The sequence below is a fragment of the Ooceraea biroi genome, chromosome 7, assembly GCF_003672135.1.
Source record: "Ooceraea biroi isolate clonal line C1 chromosome 7, Obir_v5.4, whole genome shotgun sequence".
Classification (NCBI taxonomy): domain Eukaryota; kingdom Metazoa; phylum Arthropoda; class Insecta; order Hymenoptera; family Formicidae; genus Ooceraea; species Ooceraea biroi.
In genome coordinates this window covers 4,390,565-4,409,473 of record NC_039512.1, presented here as the reverse complement: position 1 = coordinate 4,409,473, position 18,909 = coordinate 4,390,565, and the positions used below count along the sequence as shown (strand labels likewise).

The following is an 18,909-nucleotide window of genomic DNA, read 5'->3' as shown; positions in this document are numbered from 1 at the left end:
GCGAGGCGACACGGACGACGGTTGTTGCCTTGCTGTTGCCTTGCTGTCGCTTTGCTACTCGATGACGTTCACTCGCGTTAAAACATTAATTACACATTCTCGCGGTTACACACTGGTGCCGGGGGTATCTGCGATACGCTCGACGGAACGGCAGTCTTCCTCGCGCTTTCTCGTACAATTAGACACAGTCGCGGAGCGTCCTTCCTTGATCACCACCCTGGTGTAGCGCGCGTTATGGTGCCAAGAGGCACTCTCGCCGGCTTCCGACGACGTCGCCTTCGACGCACACGTTCGAGATTCTGAGGGCGAACCTCCGATCGTGCGACATGAGATCCGTGGCTCGTTACTGTGGCTAATCGTAAGTTGTTGATCCTTCGGCGCACGCAATATGGCCGTAAGCACAATGATCGTACCTTAAGAGAAGGATAAGCGAAGAAACGAGGAAAAAAAAGAGAGCTGATATCGATACAAATAAAAGTGATGATAGAAAAAGAGGACGAGGTGGGTGAAATAAAAGAAAGGACATAAAAGGTATCGTGTGGAACGAAAAGAGACATGTAAGCTAATATTCAAGAATGACGTGAATGCTGATGGTGAGTACGAGTTCGAGGGCAGAGGAGTAACCAGGTTTGAAGAACGCATTACGATCGAATGACGCTCGATGGTTTGGAGAGCACGAGCGACAGCTCATGTTGACGCGAGAATGATCAAAATGTGTGATCAGCCGAAAAAGGCAAATACAGGTAAAAAGAGAGCGTTGGAAACAGAGAGATTCTAGAGCAGAGAGAGATTCTATGTAAGTAAATACAAAATGCATTACTGTCATGGTTCTAGCATGGCGATAACATTGGTGATATTACAACTGTACACACGGCGAGCTGTCCCGTGTTGCTGGAATGGAATAAACACCCCTCGCACGAGCGGGTCTCTCGGTGAGCTCGGGGAGAGAACATTTTCCGGATTGCGCGGATTGCGAGCGGAGCCGCGCCCGGACATCATTGCGGGCGGTTCGCGTCGTCGTCCCGGCGCTCCCGATCATTTCACCGTCCTTTGGCAGGTGGGCAGGTTTACCATGAAGAATACGTTGAGCTCGATCAGCGACGCCAGTATGAGGAAGACGGCGTACATGCACAAGCAGGCGCGGCCCACTTTCCTGTCGAGCTGGAACCTGTTGGAGGCGAACGCGATGTACAGCAGCATCAACGTCGACAGCAGCGATATGGCGCTGTATTCCAACCCGCCGGAATTGATGCTGATGTAATGCCTGCCGGGCTGCGTGGGCGAGAAAGACGACTTGATCAGCCAGGGTAGTCCGAGACAAAGCAGTATGTCGAACGTGTTCGAGCCTATCGAATTGCTGATGCCCATCGAACCATGCCCTAGACCAACAAAGAACGATGGTAGAAGCACAGAGAAAAAAGTGGATCATAAGCGCATAAGCATTTATCTGTCCGGTTATCTCTCTGTCTTGGGATACCTTGTTTCGCAACGATCACGCTCGACACGGCTTCGGGTACGCTGGTTCCCGCCGCGAGAAAAGTGATGCCCATTACGGAATCTGGTATCTTGAGTGTGTCGCCTGAAAGAAGACAGAGTACGTGTTTGTGCGTATGTCAGATAAAAGATTCTTCTATATATATGTATATACATTTTTTCATCATATTTGTCTTTTTTCTATTGCTCTTTTATCGTAAACGGTGATGAAAGGATTAAAGCAGCACTTGGACTCTTTTATAGAAAGAAACGATCTTTGACTGGTTCACTTATGCCTTATTCGTGCATACAAAATGTCAATTTTGACTCGATATTTTCTTAATAAAAGTTTTACTATTCTTCTTCCGAATACTTGAGGTTTGACGCACTTGTTTATAATTAAACATGAAATTGGAATCGCCGTCACTCACCAATTATAGTGATCATCCACGCTACTACATAACTGAGCGATCCAATCCAAACGATGCACATCACGAATGTAAAGGGAAACCAATTCTTGTAACGAGGCTTCTCGCAGTCAGGAATTGTGCACATGAATATCAGGTGAATGGGCCACGTCGTGACCCAAGCAGTCTTTCTCAACCATCCAGCATGCGCCGGCCACACTGAGAGCTCATACTCATAATCTGTTATATAAAATATATTACGTAAATCTTAAATTTGACGGATATTTCCGCGCTTATGATTTTTACATTCATGCCTTTTAAAGATCTCGCGCGTAATTCGGTGAATTAATGACAACGTATACAAAATGTAATAGCTGCGTCGAATCCGCCTATTTAAATAATCTCTAATCTCTGATCTTGACGGATATTGTTTTGGAAATTTCCATTTAATTCCACGTACTTAAATGCACTTGACCGATCAAGCGGCTTTCGTGACATATTGCGCGTCGCTTTACTAATATTTGTGAATACTGTCGTTACGTTGACAAGTGTGCAGAGGTATCATCGATACGTGCGATAATAGAAATCGATTTGATTAGATTATAGAGTAGGAGAGTAAATACTTGTCCATTACGACTATTACGTATAATTTTTGCGCGATGGATTACACTTTATTTCACAAAAAATTCACGTAAGCACGTAAAAATTTATAATCAAAAATAGCAATAACAAATTCACGATAGCACAAACAAACTCACTAGGATCTGGATTTTCCTCCTGCGTCTTTGTCCCGCCATTCTGCAACGGCACGTCGATAGTGGCTATTTGCTCCACACAATCTCCAGGCGATTGCAATTTTATGTCAGATCTTGGTAAGTGAATGTCGCTGGCATCTGTGAGAAAAACGCGCTATGTATTCTACGATAAGCCAGTATGTACATTGTAATATTCGAAGCCATAAATGCTCGTAAAATGTCTTCTCTGGCATCCTCGAGATTCGCGCGAGCCAAAATTTGCTATTTCTTCTTTTATTATCAGTATCAATATTCGTTCTTTAGTTACATAGACATTTATTTCAAGTTGCGTTGATTTTCATTTCTTTCTGATTTTACAGTGTATAAAACGTATTCATTAAGCTGCAATTGAAAAATCGAAATCATTATCTTACCTGATGTAACTCGGCGGCCATCCGAGGACATCTGATCGTCGTTTGTACGAAATCTTGTACACCGTTGGAACGATTTATCCCAATACATCACGGCGATGTAAACAATATACAAGAGCACCAATGTTAACGCCTCGTACCATTCCACTCGCTCGTCGTGTATAATGCATATTAAAATAGCGACCGTGACGCCATAAGCGAGACAATCTCTACTAACGGGCCACCAATCCAGAGGCACCACCTATGTATGAGAAAACCTCGTTATTACGAGCTACATTGAAATACAAATCTTTAATAAACATTCGTGGATGTCTAGAGAATAATTCTTAATACACTGAATATAAAATAGTCGTTTTATGAAACATCCATAGTGAGAGAGAATGTTAAAGCGAATATCCAGTGGATATTCAATTCTTGAATATTCAATAGCATTCTTGCGTGTAGTGAATATTGTCGAATTTGAATTATTTTTGGGATTATATTAGTTTTAGATTAAATATTTTTTTCAACGTAAATACCATATAAAACAGATAAAAAATAATATCTTATTGTATCCGCTAAAGAGCTCTACCAAAGATTGCAGAGCTTCCAACGAAAGAAATATCTTGTGAGTGTGATATACACTGCGTAGTTTTTTTTTGTTCATCTCGAGCTTATTATTATTAATCACATTTATACATGATATACGGGCGTGCATACGACTGCCATATGTGCACTAATTCCAATAATGCCGACATACGTATAACTCTGGCTGTGACGCATTTTTGACAATTCCATGACGCACATTGATATCAGTTGCTCAGTGTTATCGGTATCAATCGGTATCTGATACCAATTATATCTGATTGATAGCAATGAAGTCTATATAAGTTGCGACTTATTCATAATTATCTAAGTAAGAAGTTTATGTAATTGACACACCTGACACTCTTCCAATCTTGCAATTTCTCTCTCTTTCTATCTCTTTCATGTTATCTCTCTTTCAATTGGCATCTGTTAAATTACCCAAAACTTTTAGAATACTTGGCAACTTACCATTCCCGCACCGATGCCGCAGCAGGCTGGGACAGCCAGAATGTTGAATACTGCGGAACCTACTATCGTCCCGACGCCAATGTCACCTTCCGTGATGAATGTTCCGATGGCATTCACGAATAATTCTGGAGCCGACGTTGCCGCCGCCATAAACGTTGCGCCGGCTACATCTTTTGACATCGAGAGCGCTGAAACACGATGTCAACGTTAATTTATTATTTTTGTCCCTGTAACATTACATCCACGAAGAGTAAATGAAATTCTCGAACGTTATCGCTAAATAGACTAAATGTCAATTTGACATTTTACACAACTCTGTTTCGAGTAACGGATGAAGAGATGGAATGACAATAAACGCGACATTCGTGCCTCGCAAATTCGAATTCGAAATCGAGCGGCTGCAGTTAGCAGTAAAATAAATTGCAGAGATGTTGCGGAGCGTGCATTTCGCGTTTGCGAAAAATGCGAGACCAGCTCTCTACAGAACGAGAGACAATTACGCCGTTGAAGATATCCAGCGCCCGCAGTGACGCAGATGCTGCAGCATAGGCATCGATTCGCGCAACGTGTGTTTCAGGCGCTTGCATGGAATCAGCGTGGCGTTGCTAAGCGTGTTAAACTGATCTGTTTTGATCCGATCTGTACATTAAGTCTTGTTTTATTGAGGTTGATTGTACCGGCGTGACTTGCGCCAACTTTGATTAAACAAATGTTAGTTTCAAACAAATTTTTGCAAACTTGAACTCCTCTCTTGGAAACAATCGAAAGCAGCAGCAGTACATGCAAGCGACATAGCGTTAAAAAAATATACAATTGAATCCTTACCGTGACATATTTTTTCTACAGCAGGTACGAAGAATTTATCGCATACTACTGCTAAAGCGATAAATAAGTAAAGCGACACGATGACATGTACGACAACGGCACCGCCTCGTCTTTGCTCCTCATCAAACAGATCGTGTGGAAAATCTTCTATAGCCGGTGGCGTACAATTTATACCTAAAAACGTAAAGACACCCTTAAAGAAAATGCACAATTTAAGAGAATCATAACGCGATCATCGTCAGCATCCACAGCGCAACGTTTATCTCCTCATTTAAAATTCTTTTCAACTTTCTTCGTTCTTATCGGCTGAATTGCTATAGCAAATAAGCTTTAATGATTTACAATTTCATATTAATATTGTTATTATTATTTTATCGATCTTCGCACTCTATCAGGAAATCATTTCCAGAAACTCTGCCAAATCTGTAAAAGAGAAATCGTAAATGAGCAGTGTAACTTGCGTCATATTAAAGGGACGACGTGATTTTGTTCGAGTCCTCCTTCCTCCCCGCTACGTAATAAATTTTATGACACGTACAAACACAATCGTCGCATTCCACGGAGGGCATTGGTCTTGTGACGGATGTGCCTTGATTTACTTTATCGATTTCACGAGCACCATAAACGCAGTAATCGGACATAATCGGTGGTAGGTAGTAGGACGCGCGCGCACGCACGTATTTTCTTCATTCGTTCCTCCTGCCCCTCACTTTTATTATTATCGGTCTTATTATATCGACATCGACATAAACAACCATATATCTTCGATCCTATTTCACGATTCCAGTTCTATTTTCCCCCCCTTTTTTGTTCTGCGAAGTATCTTCGCTTGTGCGATGATTTTCGCCGCACCCTGTGTCATTCGTGGCGTTCGCATAATGCCGATTCCGGATGTACCGCACCCAGACACGCTTGTATCCGAAATACATTCTTATCGTTGCGTAACGCAAAGTACTATGGAAAAACCAGTAATACGTATCAACCGATCCGTATTTAACGCGAAACGCCTCCGTTCCTATTGATTTTTTCGGTTTCAAGTCGCTTTTCCGGAGCTTCTCTTTCAAGACCTTCAAATCGCAACCGGCGGCATTTCAGGACTCCGAATATTCGATGTTCGATATGATACGATATTGAAAGAAAGAAACGATAGATCGCCAACTATAATTCAATCGCCTTTCCGTCGCATTCGCGTTACATCCTCGAGCGTATTACGGCACAAGAGTCAATTACGTGTTTGCCACTTTAACATAAAGCTTTTTCCCGACTCGTGACCAGCTCCTTGGATTAATACGATAAGAGCAGAGGGAAGAGCTTAAAGTTAACTATTATCTTCTTAGAGTCGCCGGCTCTCGTTCTGGCGCTAAAGGGGAACGGTTGTCGTGGAACGAGGAGAGGTAGATCGGCGATTACGAAATCGGTATATTAGCACGTACGTTGACTCGCCGAATAGGAACATTCTCGCTGAAACGCTGGACGACACGAAATGTCACACGCACGCACACGCACGGCACACGCTTGCGAGGCCGGCGAGACGGTGTGATGTCCAAATCGGATCGTGTGGTGGTGAGATAACGATACGCCAAGTAGGAAACGTCTCGTTACCGTTCGCCATTACTGCAATTTTGTGGAACCGTCGTGTCGTGCCGAATTATTTGGCAAACTACCGGTGCCGGCTTGTACAAAGGTGTCCGTAGGCATGTACATGGGAAACGCGCGCGATTGATCGTGCACACGCACCGCTCATATGAGCAGCACGCTCGTTAAATCAATTTTAGCAGGGCGAATTTTCAAAGGCGATTCGTTACGGACCGTTTACCGAACTGTCAAACCGCCAGATAACATTTTTTGCTAAAGCAAAGTAGTGCAATCTGTTTGCTGGCAATTATTGCTGTCATGTTGCTATAATAATGACAGAAATTAACTTTTGCCACACTTTTGTTGACATAATGCCATAATTATATATTTTTCACCGCAACTGTTGCCCCAAAGGTGCTGTAAAGTTGCTGTTTCGTGTTTCTTTGCTACCAATATTGAAACAAATGAGGACTCACCTTGTTGCCATTTTGTTTGCAACATTTCTGAGCAAATTCTTAGCAAAATACTTGCAAAATGTTATGTGGGCGTGTTCCCTGCATTTTGGGACGCGTCACCATCGACCTTCCTGCTAATTGCCGAATTTTTTCTTTTTTTAGCCATCACGCTGTACCGAAAACTCGGCGAATTTCTACGTTTCGAAACTACGTGCTTCTAATTAAGCTCGAGACGTTGCAGTTTCCTGTTCGCATATTATCAGCGTTTGAAAATATATTACTATGCGGTGTATCATTCGAGTTTTGATTGCGTGCTGATTTGATTAATGTCAGACGTAATAGACGTAACAGACGCGTTAGAGATTCCGATATTTTTCGACTATATGATCTGTTTTAATCGATCCGAACAATATTTCCTTCGACTGAAATCTCATACATGTATTCGTGATTGTCATTTACATCGAGTTCTCTTAGCAAATTCTCGCGTTTGAACCATCAAATTACTTGACTGAGATGCAAATGTGACGCACGGCACACGTTAGCGTCTACTAACGCAACTGCCTTGTCGCTGTATTTGCACACTTTACTTATCTAGTAATTGTCTTTTAAATTATCCTCGTCTACTTACTACTGCGAAAATTTCACAAAAAATAATAATCACGTATGCGTCAATCAAGACACGTTGCAGACATTTTTCTCAATAAGAAACAATATACAATAATTACTTCAAAGTCGCTTACATCATTTTCCGCGAACTGTATTAGCGACCCACTTTATCGGATTAGTTAACGTCCGACGTTAAAATTCTCCTCTCAAAGGATTAAATATCGCCGGGTGTAACAGCGTTAAGTTCGTGCCGGATTTTATCTAATTGCGCCGCCATATCTGCAACGTTGGCGGTGTCGCATATTGTACGACCATAAGGCAAAAAAAAAGAAAGAAAAAAAAGAGGAAAGAAAAGAAGTTTAAATTAACAGCAATATTATTTATCTCTCTTCTCGTAGATTTTTTACACTTGCTATACATTAATATTTCTTCCCCGCCCTTCCACCCCGGCCGTTTGGAGGCATGAGACATGCGAACGACATGCGCGTATTGGTGCCTCTTGCAGGTTACACCGCTGTGTGACTGGATGTGACTTCCTACCGATTAAGCAACCTAAAGAAGTTAAATTGCTCTCATTCAACTTGGCAGAACAGATGCCATTCATGTCTAATGTACGTCGTATAAACTAGATATATCACGACGAGACTCAACGACTCGGGCTCTCCGGCGGTTCGGTCGGAAGGGCGCGGCGATGCCGTCGCCGGTTGCCGGCAGACGGTAGACCGATGGATAGATCATCGGTGAACCGACTTGCTGATCAGCATGATATTTTTGCGATCATCAAGACTCTTTTCCTCCGTCCCGAAGCAGTCCTCGTACTCCATTTTGTCCGATCTCTGAAACGACGCCGCGCGACCGCGAACGCAAACTCGCGCGAAGATGCACGCTTTCCGTATCCTGCATTCTGCGTTTTCTGTTTCATGATCGAAGAGAAAACGTATTATAGAAGTGTTTATTATCGCTATTACGCTGTTATGATTAAGATAAAGAAGAAGTGTTGCAGTAATTCTGCGACTTCTGACTTCCAACTAATCGCGAAGATAAACGTCAATTTATTGTTCTCGATATTTTAACAAACATTCGATTCGAAGAATTTAGAATAATAGAGCTATTTTACAGCCAAATATTTTGTTACATATTATTCTTCTTGTCAATATTCTTTAAGATATAATAGAATTACGAGTTAAGCAGATTTAAGTTTATTGTAATTTGTAAATGTATTCTATTGTAAGTATAATGTGAATAAGACCTTTTTGCCTTTCCACGGAATAATAATAATAGACATTTGAGCCATTTTAAATAGATATTTCCTTCTAAATTGAATTTTTGTAGACATAAATCTGCCCGTAATGCGCTCTAAAGCATAGTCTGCTTAGTTGATATGTGATATTGAGCGATTGACAGGTCATGTTGGACAAGTGAATGACAAAGAGCAGTGGATTAAAATGATAGATGATGAACGAACGTCATATTCGTTAATTCTTATTATTCCGTTGATTGATGATGGTTAATTAACCGTCTTAAGCTATCTATATCCTCATCGCTGGCTTTAATAAACGCATTAATAGTTTCACTATCCTTCTTCGTTATTCTTATTAAAGGTCAATGTAACTACACACAGCAAGAAGCAGATAATTTGTCTAACACGCAGAGTTAAGGAAAATTTTTAAACATCTATATGCCTTTTATTATGCCATTAATCGAAATCCTCGTAAATAGTTTAAAGGTATGTTAACTATGGAGTGTAAGATAAACAAGCATTTTGAGCATTTTGCAGACATTTATATCGTTAGTTTCTTAATTTCTTTCGTGATCGATAAAAACGACGATGTCTTTATCGATCACGAAAATGATATATTTGCAATGAAGATGACATCTCCAATAATCTGATTTCATTGTCACTTTTATTTTCAGTGTAACCATATTACCGTTAAAAGCAAATCCATTAAAAAATTATGCGGTATCGTGTTGTATTGCTATTTACACTGATATCTTTCCGGAGGTATTATATTTTAGCGAGTAACTCTAATTAAGTTAAAATGCTTTTATACATCAAATTATTCGTTAACATGAAAAATATACGTAATTCTCTAGTTGTTACGTTGTTGACAGAAGAGTATGTTTGAATATAATTACTTAATAGAATGCATACATATTATTGTTATTCATGCGTTCAAATTAGCATATTAAAAGCTCATTCCTGCACTCTAGGCAGGATATAATTATCGATTTTATTGTATTAGTATGTCCAATGCAATAACGTATTGATCAGTTATTCGAGAAACGCCAGTTTTATTACTAATATCAGAATTCTGTCAAGTTATATTACAAATCGTTTAATATTTCAAAGACATCAAATGCATTATTTGCATGCTCACTGCATAACTCAAGCGTGCAGCAAGTTATATTTACCTCTCAGTAATGCATACTGTGCGAATTTCATGTTCTAAAAATTTCAAGAAACCTCAAACATTAATTATTTAAAATTAGGTCGGAGCGAGAAAAATTGCAGAACAGAGAGCGAAAGAGAAGAGCGCTTTTAGAGAGTACTGCATCCAGATAAAGTAAAGCTGAAAAGCTTTAGAGAGAAGCTTTAGAGAAGCTTTAGAGGTAGCTTTAAACGCAGAATATCCCGGTATCAAAATTATTCAAAAAATCAGAGAGAAACAGAGAAAAGCATAGCAGAAAAAATAAATATATGAATCTGACAGATGTAAAAAAATAGAATAAAATATAGAATATATACAGAAAAAACAAAAAATGAGGGTGAGAGGAACTGTAAGTATACATATATGGTCTGCCTGAGTATTCGCTATTGACTTTATCGTCACGATTATCGCGAGTGCGGAATAAGGGGGACCTGTTCAGCGTGTACATGACTTTCAGGAACACTTTCTTCACCATTCGGCGGCTCCTCGCTCGCGATTTCGTTCGCGATTTCGCGATCAGCACCACGTACAACCCGTAACGAGGCATTATCCTACCGAATTCGCACATTCGCCGCGTCTTCACAGCGTAACTCCCTTGCAGCAAAACGCAAAGTGCCAAAAGCGAGTCGACCGAAGAAGGCACATGAAATGCACGTTCTCTCTTTTCGCAGTCTCCCTCTGGTCATTCCTTCCATTTTCTCTCTCTTTTTTCTCGTTTTTTTTCCCAAGTCTCGCCGTGGTTTCTCGCGATCGACATATTTCCCTGCGCTCACGGCTCACACCGTCCTCGCTTCGTGCGAAACTGTTTTAACACGACCGGTCCCGATGATATTATTGAAAATAAGATTCAAACACACCTCCTCCTAGGTCAGTCGTATCCATGTTGTCAATCCCGTTGTCACACACATACTACATTAACACCTACTCCGAAGTCCGACATCGTTTGTTGGAATTGCCCCTCCTTCTGTCTCTTCTCTCGCACGTAGCGCCTGATGCTGAATTGTACCGCATGTAGGTGAAGCCTTTCTCAACTTGGAGCCAATGGTGTTCCAAAATTTACAATTGCAAACAAGCGTTTCGCATGGTCCGTTAATTGCCAGAAATTGTGATATCAATGTGACGCAAGACGAGAGGAAAGCAACACGCATTCCAATATAATTTTGGAAGTAAATGTATCGCTAATTCACACTATTCGTGATTCGTCAAAACGATACTGTAGCGCATCAGAAAGATGGGAGCTTACAACCATTGTTCTTTTATATGATTAATAATTAGCAGACGGAGATAAATGCCAAGTGGGCTGTCTCTCTCTCTCTTCTCCTCCTCACATAAGTAAGAGAGATGGCTAGATTAGAATCTCCTGTTACGTTTACATTATGCATTTGCATGTGTGCAACAACTGGACCAGTGCAAGCGCACTGAGCCTTTAAACTGTCTATGTTGATTTATCTTATGCCTCTGTATCTGTATTGGAATTAAACGCAGGTCATGATTTAATACATTATTTTTCACCTAATTATTTACGTTTGTGCATTTTGTAATTAAACATTTACAAATTTTAATATTTATTGTTACCAGATTATAAACGTATCAAATGTTTTAGAATTACAATTCAAATTACAAAGCTTTTACATTTTGAAAATTAAGTCACACATAACAATTTTTATAAAATAACTTCTTCAATAATAATCATATTACATACATTAAGACATAAATTGCATGAGAAAAGATTATACAAATTGCTTCGTTTAGCCTTCGAGATATAAATAAATTTGTAAATTTAACAATACGTTTGATTACATTACACGAACGTCAGTTATTTTATGTCTGTTCATACCCAGTAAGCAAAATGCAAGCAGTATGCCAACAGATTTCCATAAAACTTGCTGGAAATTTGGCATCCGTTATGTCCGCATTCGGCTTATAATCTGCTGGCAGAACCTGCTCAGCAAATTCTGCCAGCAGGTTGGCAAAAAACGAGCAGGATCTGCAGTACATTTCATCTGAATACATTGGAAACGACAAATTCTGTTCGGTTTCTGCCGAAGTCTGGCATTATATTCTTTGAAGGTTCATACAGATTATCTTTAAAGGTTGCGGAAGATGCGCACAAAGCGTTTGATTCTGAGATGAGATATTTATCTAACAAAACAATTTGAATGTAATCTAACAACTAATATCAAAACGCACGTGATACCAATTCTCGATAATAACGTAAATATTTGTTCTATATATTGCATTGATATCAATTCTTTATCATTGCGTATATCCGTAATATCACATCATCCATACATTCCTAAGTATTGTAGCCAAGAATATAATGTAACTCTTTTATTAAATATATTAAATAAGCATCGTATAATTATACATCTTTATACAATACAGTCTATTGACATTTAATAAGCCGCACGTCATTTATACGTATTTATGTTAGGATTTTTATTTTGCCTCCCTTATGTCGTATTGATGATCAGTGGACGTGATAGTTAAAATTATTATATTAGTTAAAATTATTATATCCGTAGTAACGCGTTTCTTTTTTTAAAAAAAAACAACTCATACATCTTGAGTGTGTTTTCACGTTTTCGTCTTGTTCCTTCTCTTATTGTATTTAACGATACCCATGTGATACTGAGTTTTTGGTATTAAATATCGCAGTGATGTTTGCACTCAATTTTATTGTGCATCGTACGATAGACCAGCGGTGGAATAAACATTTTTGAGTCAAGTGCGCTGTCAAAATCATCTCCACTCTTTTTCAATTTACATAAGCAAAAAATATATCATCTAGATAAAATATTTTACAGAAATTATAATCTACTACATCTAGAGGGAAAGTTAAAATTCTCATTATATTATCAAAAACATCAGAATGTTCTCCAATTTATTTAACTCGTATACACGTTATCTCAATGCTTGTCGCATCGATAAAAAATAAACCTCTTAACAAATAGATGAGAAAGACCCAAAAGCATGTCAATGGAATATTCTTTCTTCCGTCAGATACGATTTTTCTATTCGCGCCGCGATATTGCTCTCCTTACATATATATCTGAAAAAGAAAGAACGCAGGAGTCGAACGTGCGAATTCGCATGATTTCAGAGATATTGCCGCCCGCTCGGGCGATATCGCTCTACGTACGACTCACACTTGGAATAAATAAATTTTAATCAATACCACGTGCACGGTCAGGGCAACTTTATTCGATAAGCGCAATCACATGACGATCTCGAGGCGAGGAACAACGGGACGGCATACGTTTCACCGTCGGGCAACACGAGGTGTATTGCCCGGGAGCATATCGAGATATGCAGTGCAAACTCGTCGAGCACGACCAGGGAGATATCCGCCCATCATATGTAATAAAATCCAAATTCACGACGCAGGAGTCGCGATGCCGAAGGACGGAAGCGCGACGGTGCCAGGCTGTCGGAAAGTTTCCTTCGCGCGGCCAATCGAAGGGATAGATGATTACTGTATGCAGTATCTTATCGGCGCCGCTAAGCGCGATAAATCTCCGGCAGACGAAAAATATAAGCGTGTAGTCAAACTCTAAGTGTCGGATAAGCGGCAGGTAGCCACTGCGTGTCACGTCGCGACGGAATTACCAGGAGGAGCATCGCACGATCGTATTACAAGCGCACACCGCGAATTTTCGTTACACCCGAAGAGTTCTCTCGCGCACGGTCTTACGTAACGAAGGATGGCATGGCGTCACAGAAGTATGATCGGATACCGGATATTTTTCGTTATTATTATACCAGCTACGTACTTTTTTTGCGTCAATATGATGGGACTATTCTCTGACAGTACGACAAACGTCGGCCGCGCGACGGATTGGCGTGAGTATACAAGAAAATACGGATTCCTGCCGGTCTGGAGGAGTCCTCCAGTTCTTTTCAGGCACCCGCAGAGGCGCGAGAGCGGCAGAGGATTCCTTCGGCAATTAAACCGTTGCTGGAATAAATGCCTGCGCAGAAATTGAATTTGCATTATTACATGTTAATCTTTGCGTATTAACCGTGATGCTTTCTTTCTCGCACTCCAGGAGGACGTAGATTGCTGCAGGCGAGCGAGCTCGAACTGCAAGGGAACGACAGTTATAACTGCACGCCGCCAGCAATCAAAGAATTCCCATCCGACGGACTAACGCGGCAGCAAAGACAGGCAGGATTTATAATTATCCACTTCGTCATCGCTATTTATCTGTTTTTATTACTAGCCATTGTCTGCGACGACTTTTTCGTTCCCTCTATTAAGAAAATTTGCGAGAGTGAGTATACGTCGTTTATACAGAAGGATTGTTCAGCATTCACACCGTTCTCCCGAGTAATATGCCCTCTCTGCAATCTCACTCTTTCTTTCGCTGCAACGAGCGTAAGACAGCGCAGTTTGGCGTATTACTTCCGTTTCGATATCTGTACTGGTTCCTATTGTTTCGCTGTAATTTTTTTTCTTCCACACCGGACGTACGTAACGCGGAATAATAAATGTCTCGACAGAGCTTGACGTTACGGAGGATGTGGCCGGCGCGACCGTAATGGCGGCTGCGAGCTCCAGTCCGGAATTGTTCATCAACATCATTGGTACTTTCGTGACGGAAGGTGATCTGGGAGTCGGTACCATCGTCGGTTCCGCAGTGTTCAACATACTGGCCGTACCCGCGTGCTGTGCACTCTTCGCAAACGAGGTACGTTGCAAATCGATTTTTTACGCAATTTTTGAGTTTTTCTTCGCACTCGCGCGAGACCCCTTATCACGATCATCGTCTTCGCCGAAGGTGCTGAACTTGGAGTTGTGGCCCGTCTCACGGGATACGCTGGCGTATGCCTTTACGGTGCTTCTTCTGATCCTGACTCTGCGGGACGGACGCATCGAGTGGTACGAGGCGCTTATCCTCGTCTCTTGTTACGTTCTGTACATAACAGGTGATACACGACGGCTTCTTTCACGTGTAATTGTGGAGAATAATTCTCTTATTGATGCAACCTAATTAATTATATTAAACATTAATTATAACATAATTATATTAAATTTAGAAATACATGATTAGAAACATCAGAAATTACACACACAAATCACAGACAAACAAAAACACTGCATACACAATTGTTATATAATAATTTGTTTAAAAGGAAGAATTCAACAGCAAGTGATTGTTAGAGCTGTTTCTCCGAGCGGGTGTAATTACGTAACGTAAAATAATTTACTGATTGAAGCCTACTTACGTTTTCAGCAATGTGCTTTAATCGTCGTATCAGCAATTTCATGAATCGAATAACATCCAGAAGAAAAAAGTACAAAAATATCTGTGAAGAGACTCCCCTTCTCCCGAATAGTAAGACATCTCCACAATATAATTTATTATGATCACCTCTGCAAAAATAAGTGAATGAAAAGAAATTGATACAATTTCATTCTGTGAAATTACGAATTTTTAATATTACGAGGTCAGGAATATTGTCTTCTTTATATTTTTAAATTTTGCTCTATTCCTATCAAAACAAAATCATTTTTATCTGATGCCTTCTAATTTAATTATCTTATTATTATAACGTTGACGTTATAATAATTTCTTTCGTTCATTAATGAGCAATATGAGAGAGATAAAAAAGAAAATGTTAATAAATAAGGAATAGAAAGAAACTGCAAGACATTAGTAATCTTTGAAGACAATGTCTGACTTCTCGTAGATTAGAGATTCGATTTCACAGAATAAATTCTGTTAATTTTTTTCAATTCACGTATCTCTTTGCAGGGATTGCATTCGATAACTACTCTAAGAAATGTAATCTCATGCTTGGCTATCTTTCATTCTGAAATCAGACTTCATCAAAGATACGGAGATATGTGGATTTAGTTCAGCGAGTGAGCAGGACGAATCACGTATGTACCACAGGAACAAGTAACATATGCAATAATGTAATATCGGACGAATGTTGAGAACTAAAAAAAATTCTTGCACTTGTCCAGAACAAAGAATATAATTATTTCACTTGCAGCGTTCTTGTGCATCCTCGTTGCAGGCGCGCAATATACACTTGCCGTAAACTTTTGACGTAAATAAAACCAGGTGTGTAGCGTAGAATGTTGTATACATTGCATACTTTTTTTAGTCGAAATTGTGAACATGACGTCCTGGCCAGACTCGACATGCGAAAAAATATGGTGGGTTATTACTTGGCCCATCAACCTGGTATTGCTTATAACTATTCCCGACTGTAGGAAAAGCAAGTTCAAGTCTTGGTATGTCTTTACGTTTATCATGTGTGTAATGTGGATCGCAATTTCGTCGTACATTATTGGATGGGTCATCACTATTATCGGTATGTATTGCCGTAGTATCAGTAATCAATTACATATCTCTATTAAGTTTTATTATAGTAAATTTTCTTTATATTTAAATACTGAAATTTTATTCTTGAATACTTGATTTAATTAATTAAATGTTACTTAGGTACTTTATTTGAAATATTGGAATATTACTTAAACTTTCATTACAATAAAAATGTCGCCAAAAAATAATTCTCTAAAACTTTGTGACAGAAACGTCATAAAAAGTTTAAATTTAAAAAATTGTGTTAATTTTTTTAATCTTTTATATTTAATTAAAATTCTTATAATTTTAGTATTCATGTAATTATATTACACTATCGTTATATTTATATTTCAGGCGATACTCTCAGAATTCCTGATTCTATCATGGGTTTAACTTTTCTTGCGGCGGGAATGAGTGTACCTGAAGCGGTATCGAGCGTCATTGTTACAAATCAAGGTATGATAATACAGATTCCGACTAAATATGAAATTTACACATTTAACACTTTAAAATCACATTGAATGTAGATATTAAATTTAGTGTCCTTTCTGAATAGTAGTAAAATATAATGTTTCTTTCCTTTAAGGTCACGGGGCTATGGGAATAAGTAACTCAATCGGATCAAACGTATTCGATGTGTTACTGTGTCTCGGACTGCCATGGTTCGTAAAAGCCGCATTCTTGCCAAAAGTACCTGGAGAATACTTTGTGCAGATCAATTCACAAGGTCTGGTGTACAGCTCGATATCCCTCTTTTCCACATTAATTATTTTATACGGAGCTTTATTTATTAACAAATTCCAATTAAATCGAACAGTTGGACTTGTCTGTTTAATCATGTATGCTGTATTTTTGATATTCGCATCTATTGTGGAACTCAATACATTCTTTATCGTTAATTTACCGATATGCTTCGACTAACAATATCAAATTTATTAAGATATAAAGTAATATGTATATATTTTAATAAGTATGAATTTCTATATTTTACAATAAGTATGAATTTATATATTGCAATAACCGAATTTTTAAAATGTTTGTATAACTGTTTTACGATAAATCGATACAATAATAAACGTATTTCTAAAGATTAATTAAATCTTAATTACTATACCTCTATCCCTCCAGAATAATAATGAAAGAATCCATAAAGTTATCTTCTACACATTAATAAAAAACACGTAATGTTTATTTTACATATTGAAATAATTAATAGCAGCCTAAATCGAGTTTATGATATAATGAATGTAATTCTATTTTTTTAGATCTAATGTTATTAATGTAAATAAATAATTATTGATAAGATATAATTATATGTTCTCAGTGTTAAGAGAGGAGAACTTATGATTACTTTTCGATTTTAATTGCAATCTATATTATAATATTATAATACTTAAATATCACGAATATTTATATAATAATTGCAATAACATTTATATAATAATAACCTGCACAAGTAAAAAAAGTTATAAAATTGTTCTCTTCAAAACTAATAAATTAATATTAGTAATCATACTCAGATAATTGGCCGCAATCTGCTATCATGATCTTTTGATATGTCTTTCCACTTGTCGAGCCGTAACTTTCCATTTTCTTTACAACGTCCATCCCTTCAATAACGGTGCCAAATACCACATGTTTATTATCCAACCAAGTTGTTTTCGAGGTAGTAATGAAGAATTGTGAGCCATTCGTGTTCGGACCAGAGTTTGCCATTGACAGTAAACCATCGCTAGTGTGCTTGAGATCAAAGTTCTCATCCTCGAATTTTTCTCCATAGATGGACTTTCCGCCAGTACCATTGTGATGGGTGAAATCACCTCCTTGACACATGAAATTGGGAATTATGCGATGAAAGTAACTCCCTTTGTAACCAAAGCCCTTTTCCCCCGTACAAAGGGCACGAAAATTTTCTGCTGTCTTTGGCACAATATCAGTTCGCAATCGCATAATAATTCGGCCCAACGGCTTGTCCTCCGTGGCTATGTTGAAGTATACCAGTGGTAAAAGCATTGTGTATTCGTGACTGATATGTTGCAGCTAGACATAATAAAAATTATTGTAAAAACGATGCAGCTGGAGTTAACAACGTGAGAATGGAATTTCTTGAATAGAAATCATTGTATTCTATATAATCCTTACACATATTAATCAGTATGTACTTACAAAAGACTTACATTAGTCTACAATAGATTTACATTAATTAGAATTGATGGGAATTGATTTTTATTACATGCAAATTGATAATAAGTGTTATTTTTGTACTTGTTTTGTTATAATCCTGTTCCGATATTAACGCTGACTAGCGTAATCTCTCTCTCTTTTCTTATTAGTTTATTTAACTTATAACGTATTTTCTTCTTTTAAAATAGTAAATATTGATGTGATTTTAGAAGACTAGAGATTGTGCGATGCCAGGCACACTTTCAGCACCATCTTTCCCAGATTAAGTGCAACTAACAGTGAATATGGCATCCTAACCCGCTCAATTTAAATAGACAAATATTTTTATGAATAATCTGTTCGTTTGTTATTTGTAGCTTTTACTTTGCTTCTTTTTCTCGAATTCTCTCCCTCTCGTGCACGAGAATCCAAGACTTTTCCTCGAATTTATCACGG

The 18,909-nt window shown here is 38.7% G+C and overlaps 3 protein-coding genes across 7 annotated transcripts; 1 reads left to right on the top strand and 2 right to left on the bottom strand.

The window, feature by feature from the left end:
- Positions 1–1,035: 1,035 nt before the first annotated feature.
- LOC105277545 (sodium/potassium/calcium exchanger 4) lies at positions 1,036–10,927 on the bottom strand. Of its 2 annotated transcripts, none has more exons than XM_011335960.2 (8): positions 10,828–10,927; positions 4,906–5,079; positions 4,081–4,268; positions 3,049–3,286; positions 2,639–2,773; positions 1,905–2,120; positions 1,478–1,579; positions 1,036–1,379 (listed from the first exon to the last, which is right to left on the bottom strand). In XM_011335960.2, the coding sequence occupies exons 1-8, from the start codon at positions 10,850–10,852 to the stop codon at positions 1,036–1,038; spliced, it is 1,422 nt and encodes a 473-aa protein (XP_011334262.1). In that variant the 5' UTR covers positions 10,853–10,927. The 2 variants fall into 2 exon arrangements, with proteins under 2 accessions (XP_011334262.1, XP_011334263.1); XM_011335961.3 differs by lacking the exon at positions 10,828–10,927 and adding an exon at positions 10,526–10,809.
- A 580-nt stretch (positions 10,928–11,507) lies between these two features.
- On the top strand, positions 11,508–17,380 carry LOC105277544 (sodium/potassium/calcium exchanger 4). Of its 2 annotated transcripts, XM_011335958.3 has the most exons (9): positions 13,675–13,813; positions 14,020–14,244; positions 14,474–14,661; positions 14,752–14,899; positions 15,208–15,309; positions 15,798–15,857; positions 16,088–16,297; positions 16,645–16,746; positions 16,877–17,211. In XM_011335958.3, the coding sequence occupies exons 1-9, from the start codon at positions 13,675–13,677 to the stop codon at positions 17,209–17,211; spliced, it is 1,509 nt and encodes a 502-aa protein (XP_011334260.1). The 2 variants fall into 2 exon arrangements, with proteins under 2 accessions (XP_011334259.1, XP_011334260.1); XM_011335957.3 differs by having other exon boundaries at positions 11,508–13,813; positions 14,474–14,899; positions 16,877–17,380.
- An 81-nt stretch (positions 17,381–17,461) lies between these two features.
- On the bottom strand, positions 17,462–18,723 carry LOC105277550 (peptidyl-prolyl cis-trans isomerase). Of its 3 annotated transcripts, none has more exons than XM_011335969.3 (2): positions 18,457–18,723; positions 17,462–18,330 (listed from the first exon to the last, which is right to left on the bottom strand). In XM_011335969.3, the coding sequence occupies exon 2, from the start codon at positions 18,301–18,303 to the stop codon at positions 17,794–17,796; it is 510 nt and encodes a 169-aa protein (XP_011334271.1). In that variant the 5' UTR covers positions 18,304–18,330; positions 18,457–18,723; the 3' UTR covers positions 17,462–17,793. The 3 variants fall into 3 exon arrangements, with proteins under 3 accessions (XP_011334271.1, XP_011334272.1, XP_011334273.1); XM_011335970.3 differs by having other exon boundaries at positions 18,468–18,723; XM_011335971.3 differs by having other exon boundaries at positions 18,556–18,723.
- Between the last annotated feature and the right edge of the window lie 186 nt (positions 18,724–18,909).

Bases quoted from the DNA above. Each gene is read 5' to 3' on its own strand.
- LOC105277550 (XM_011335969.3), bottom strand. From the start codon at position 18,303: ATGCTTTTACCACTGGTATACTTCAACATAGCCACGGAGGACAAGCCG.
- LOC105277544 (XM_011335957.3), top strand. From the start codon at position 13,675: ATGGCATGGCGTCACAGAAGTATGATCGGATACCGGATATTTTTCGTT. The intron at 13,814-14,019 runs GTGAGTATACAA...CTCGCACTCCAG, and splicing joins CGGCCGCGCGACGGATTGGC to GAGGACGTAGATTGCTGCAG. The intron at 15,858-16,087 runs GTATGTACCACA...TACTTTTTTTAG, and splicing joins GAGTGAGCAGGACGAATCAC to TCGAAATTGTGAACATGACG.
- LOC105277545 (XM_011335960.2), bottom strand. From the start codon at position 10,852: ATGGATACGACTGACCTAGGAGGAG. The intron at 4,269-4,905 runs GTAAGGATTCAA...ATCGTGTTTCAG, and splicing joins TGTAGAAAAAATATGTCACG to CGCTCTCGATGTCAAAAGAT. The intron at 3,287-4,080 runs GTAAGTTGCCAA...TCTCATACATAG, and splicing joins GCGGCATCGGTGCGGGAATG to GTGGTGCCTCTGGATTGGTG.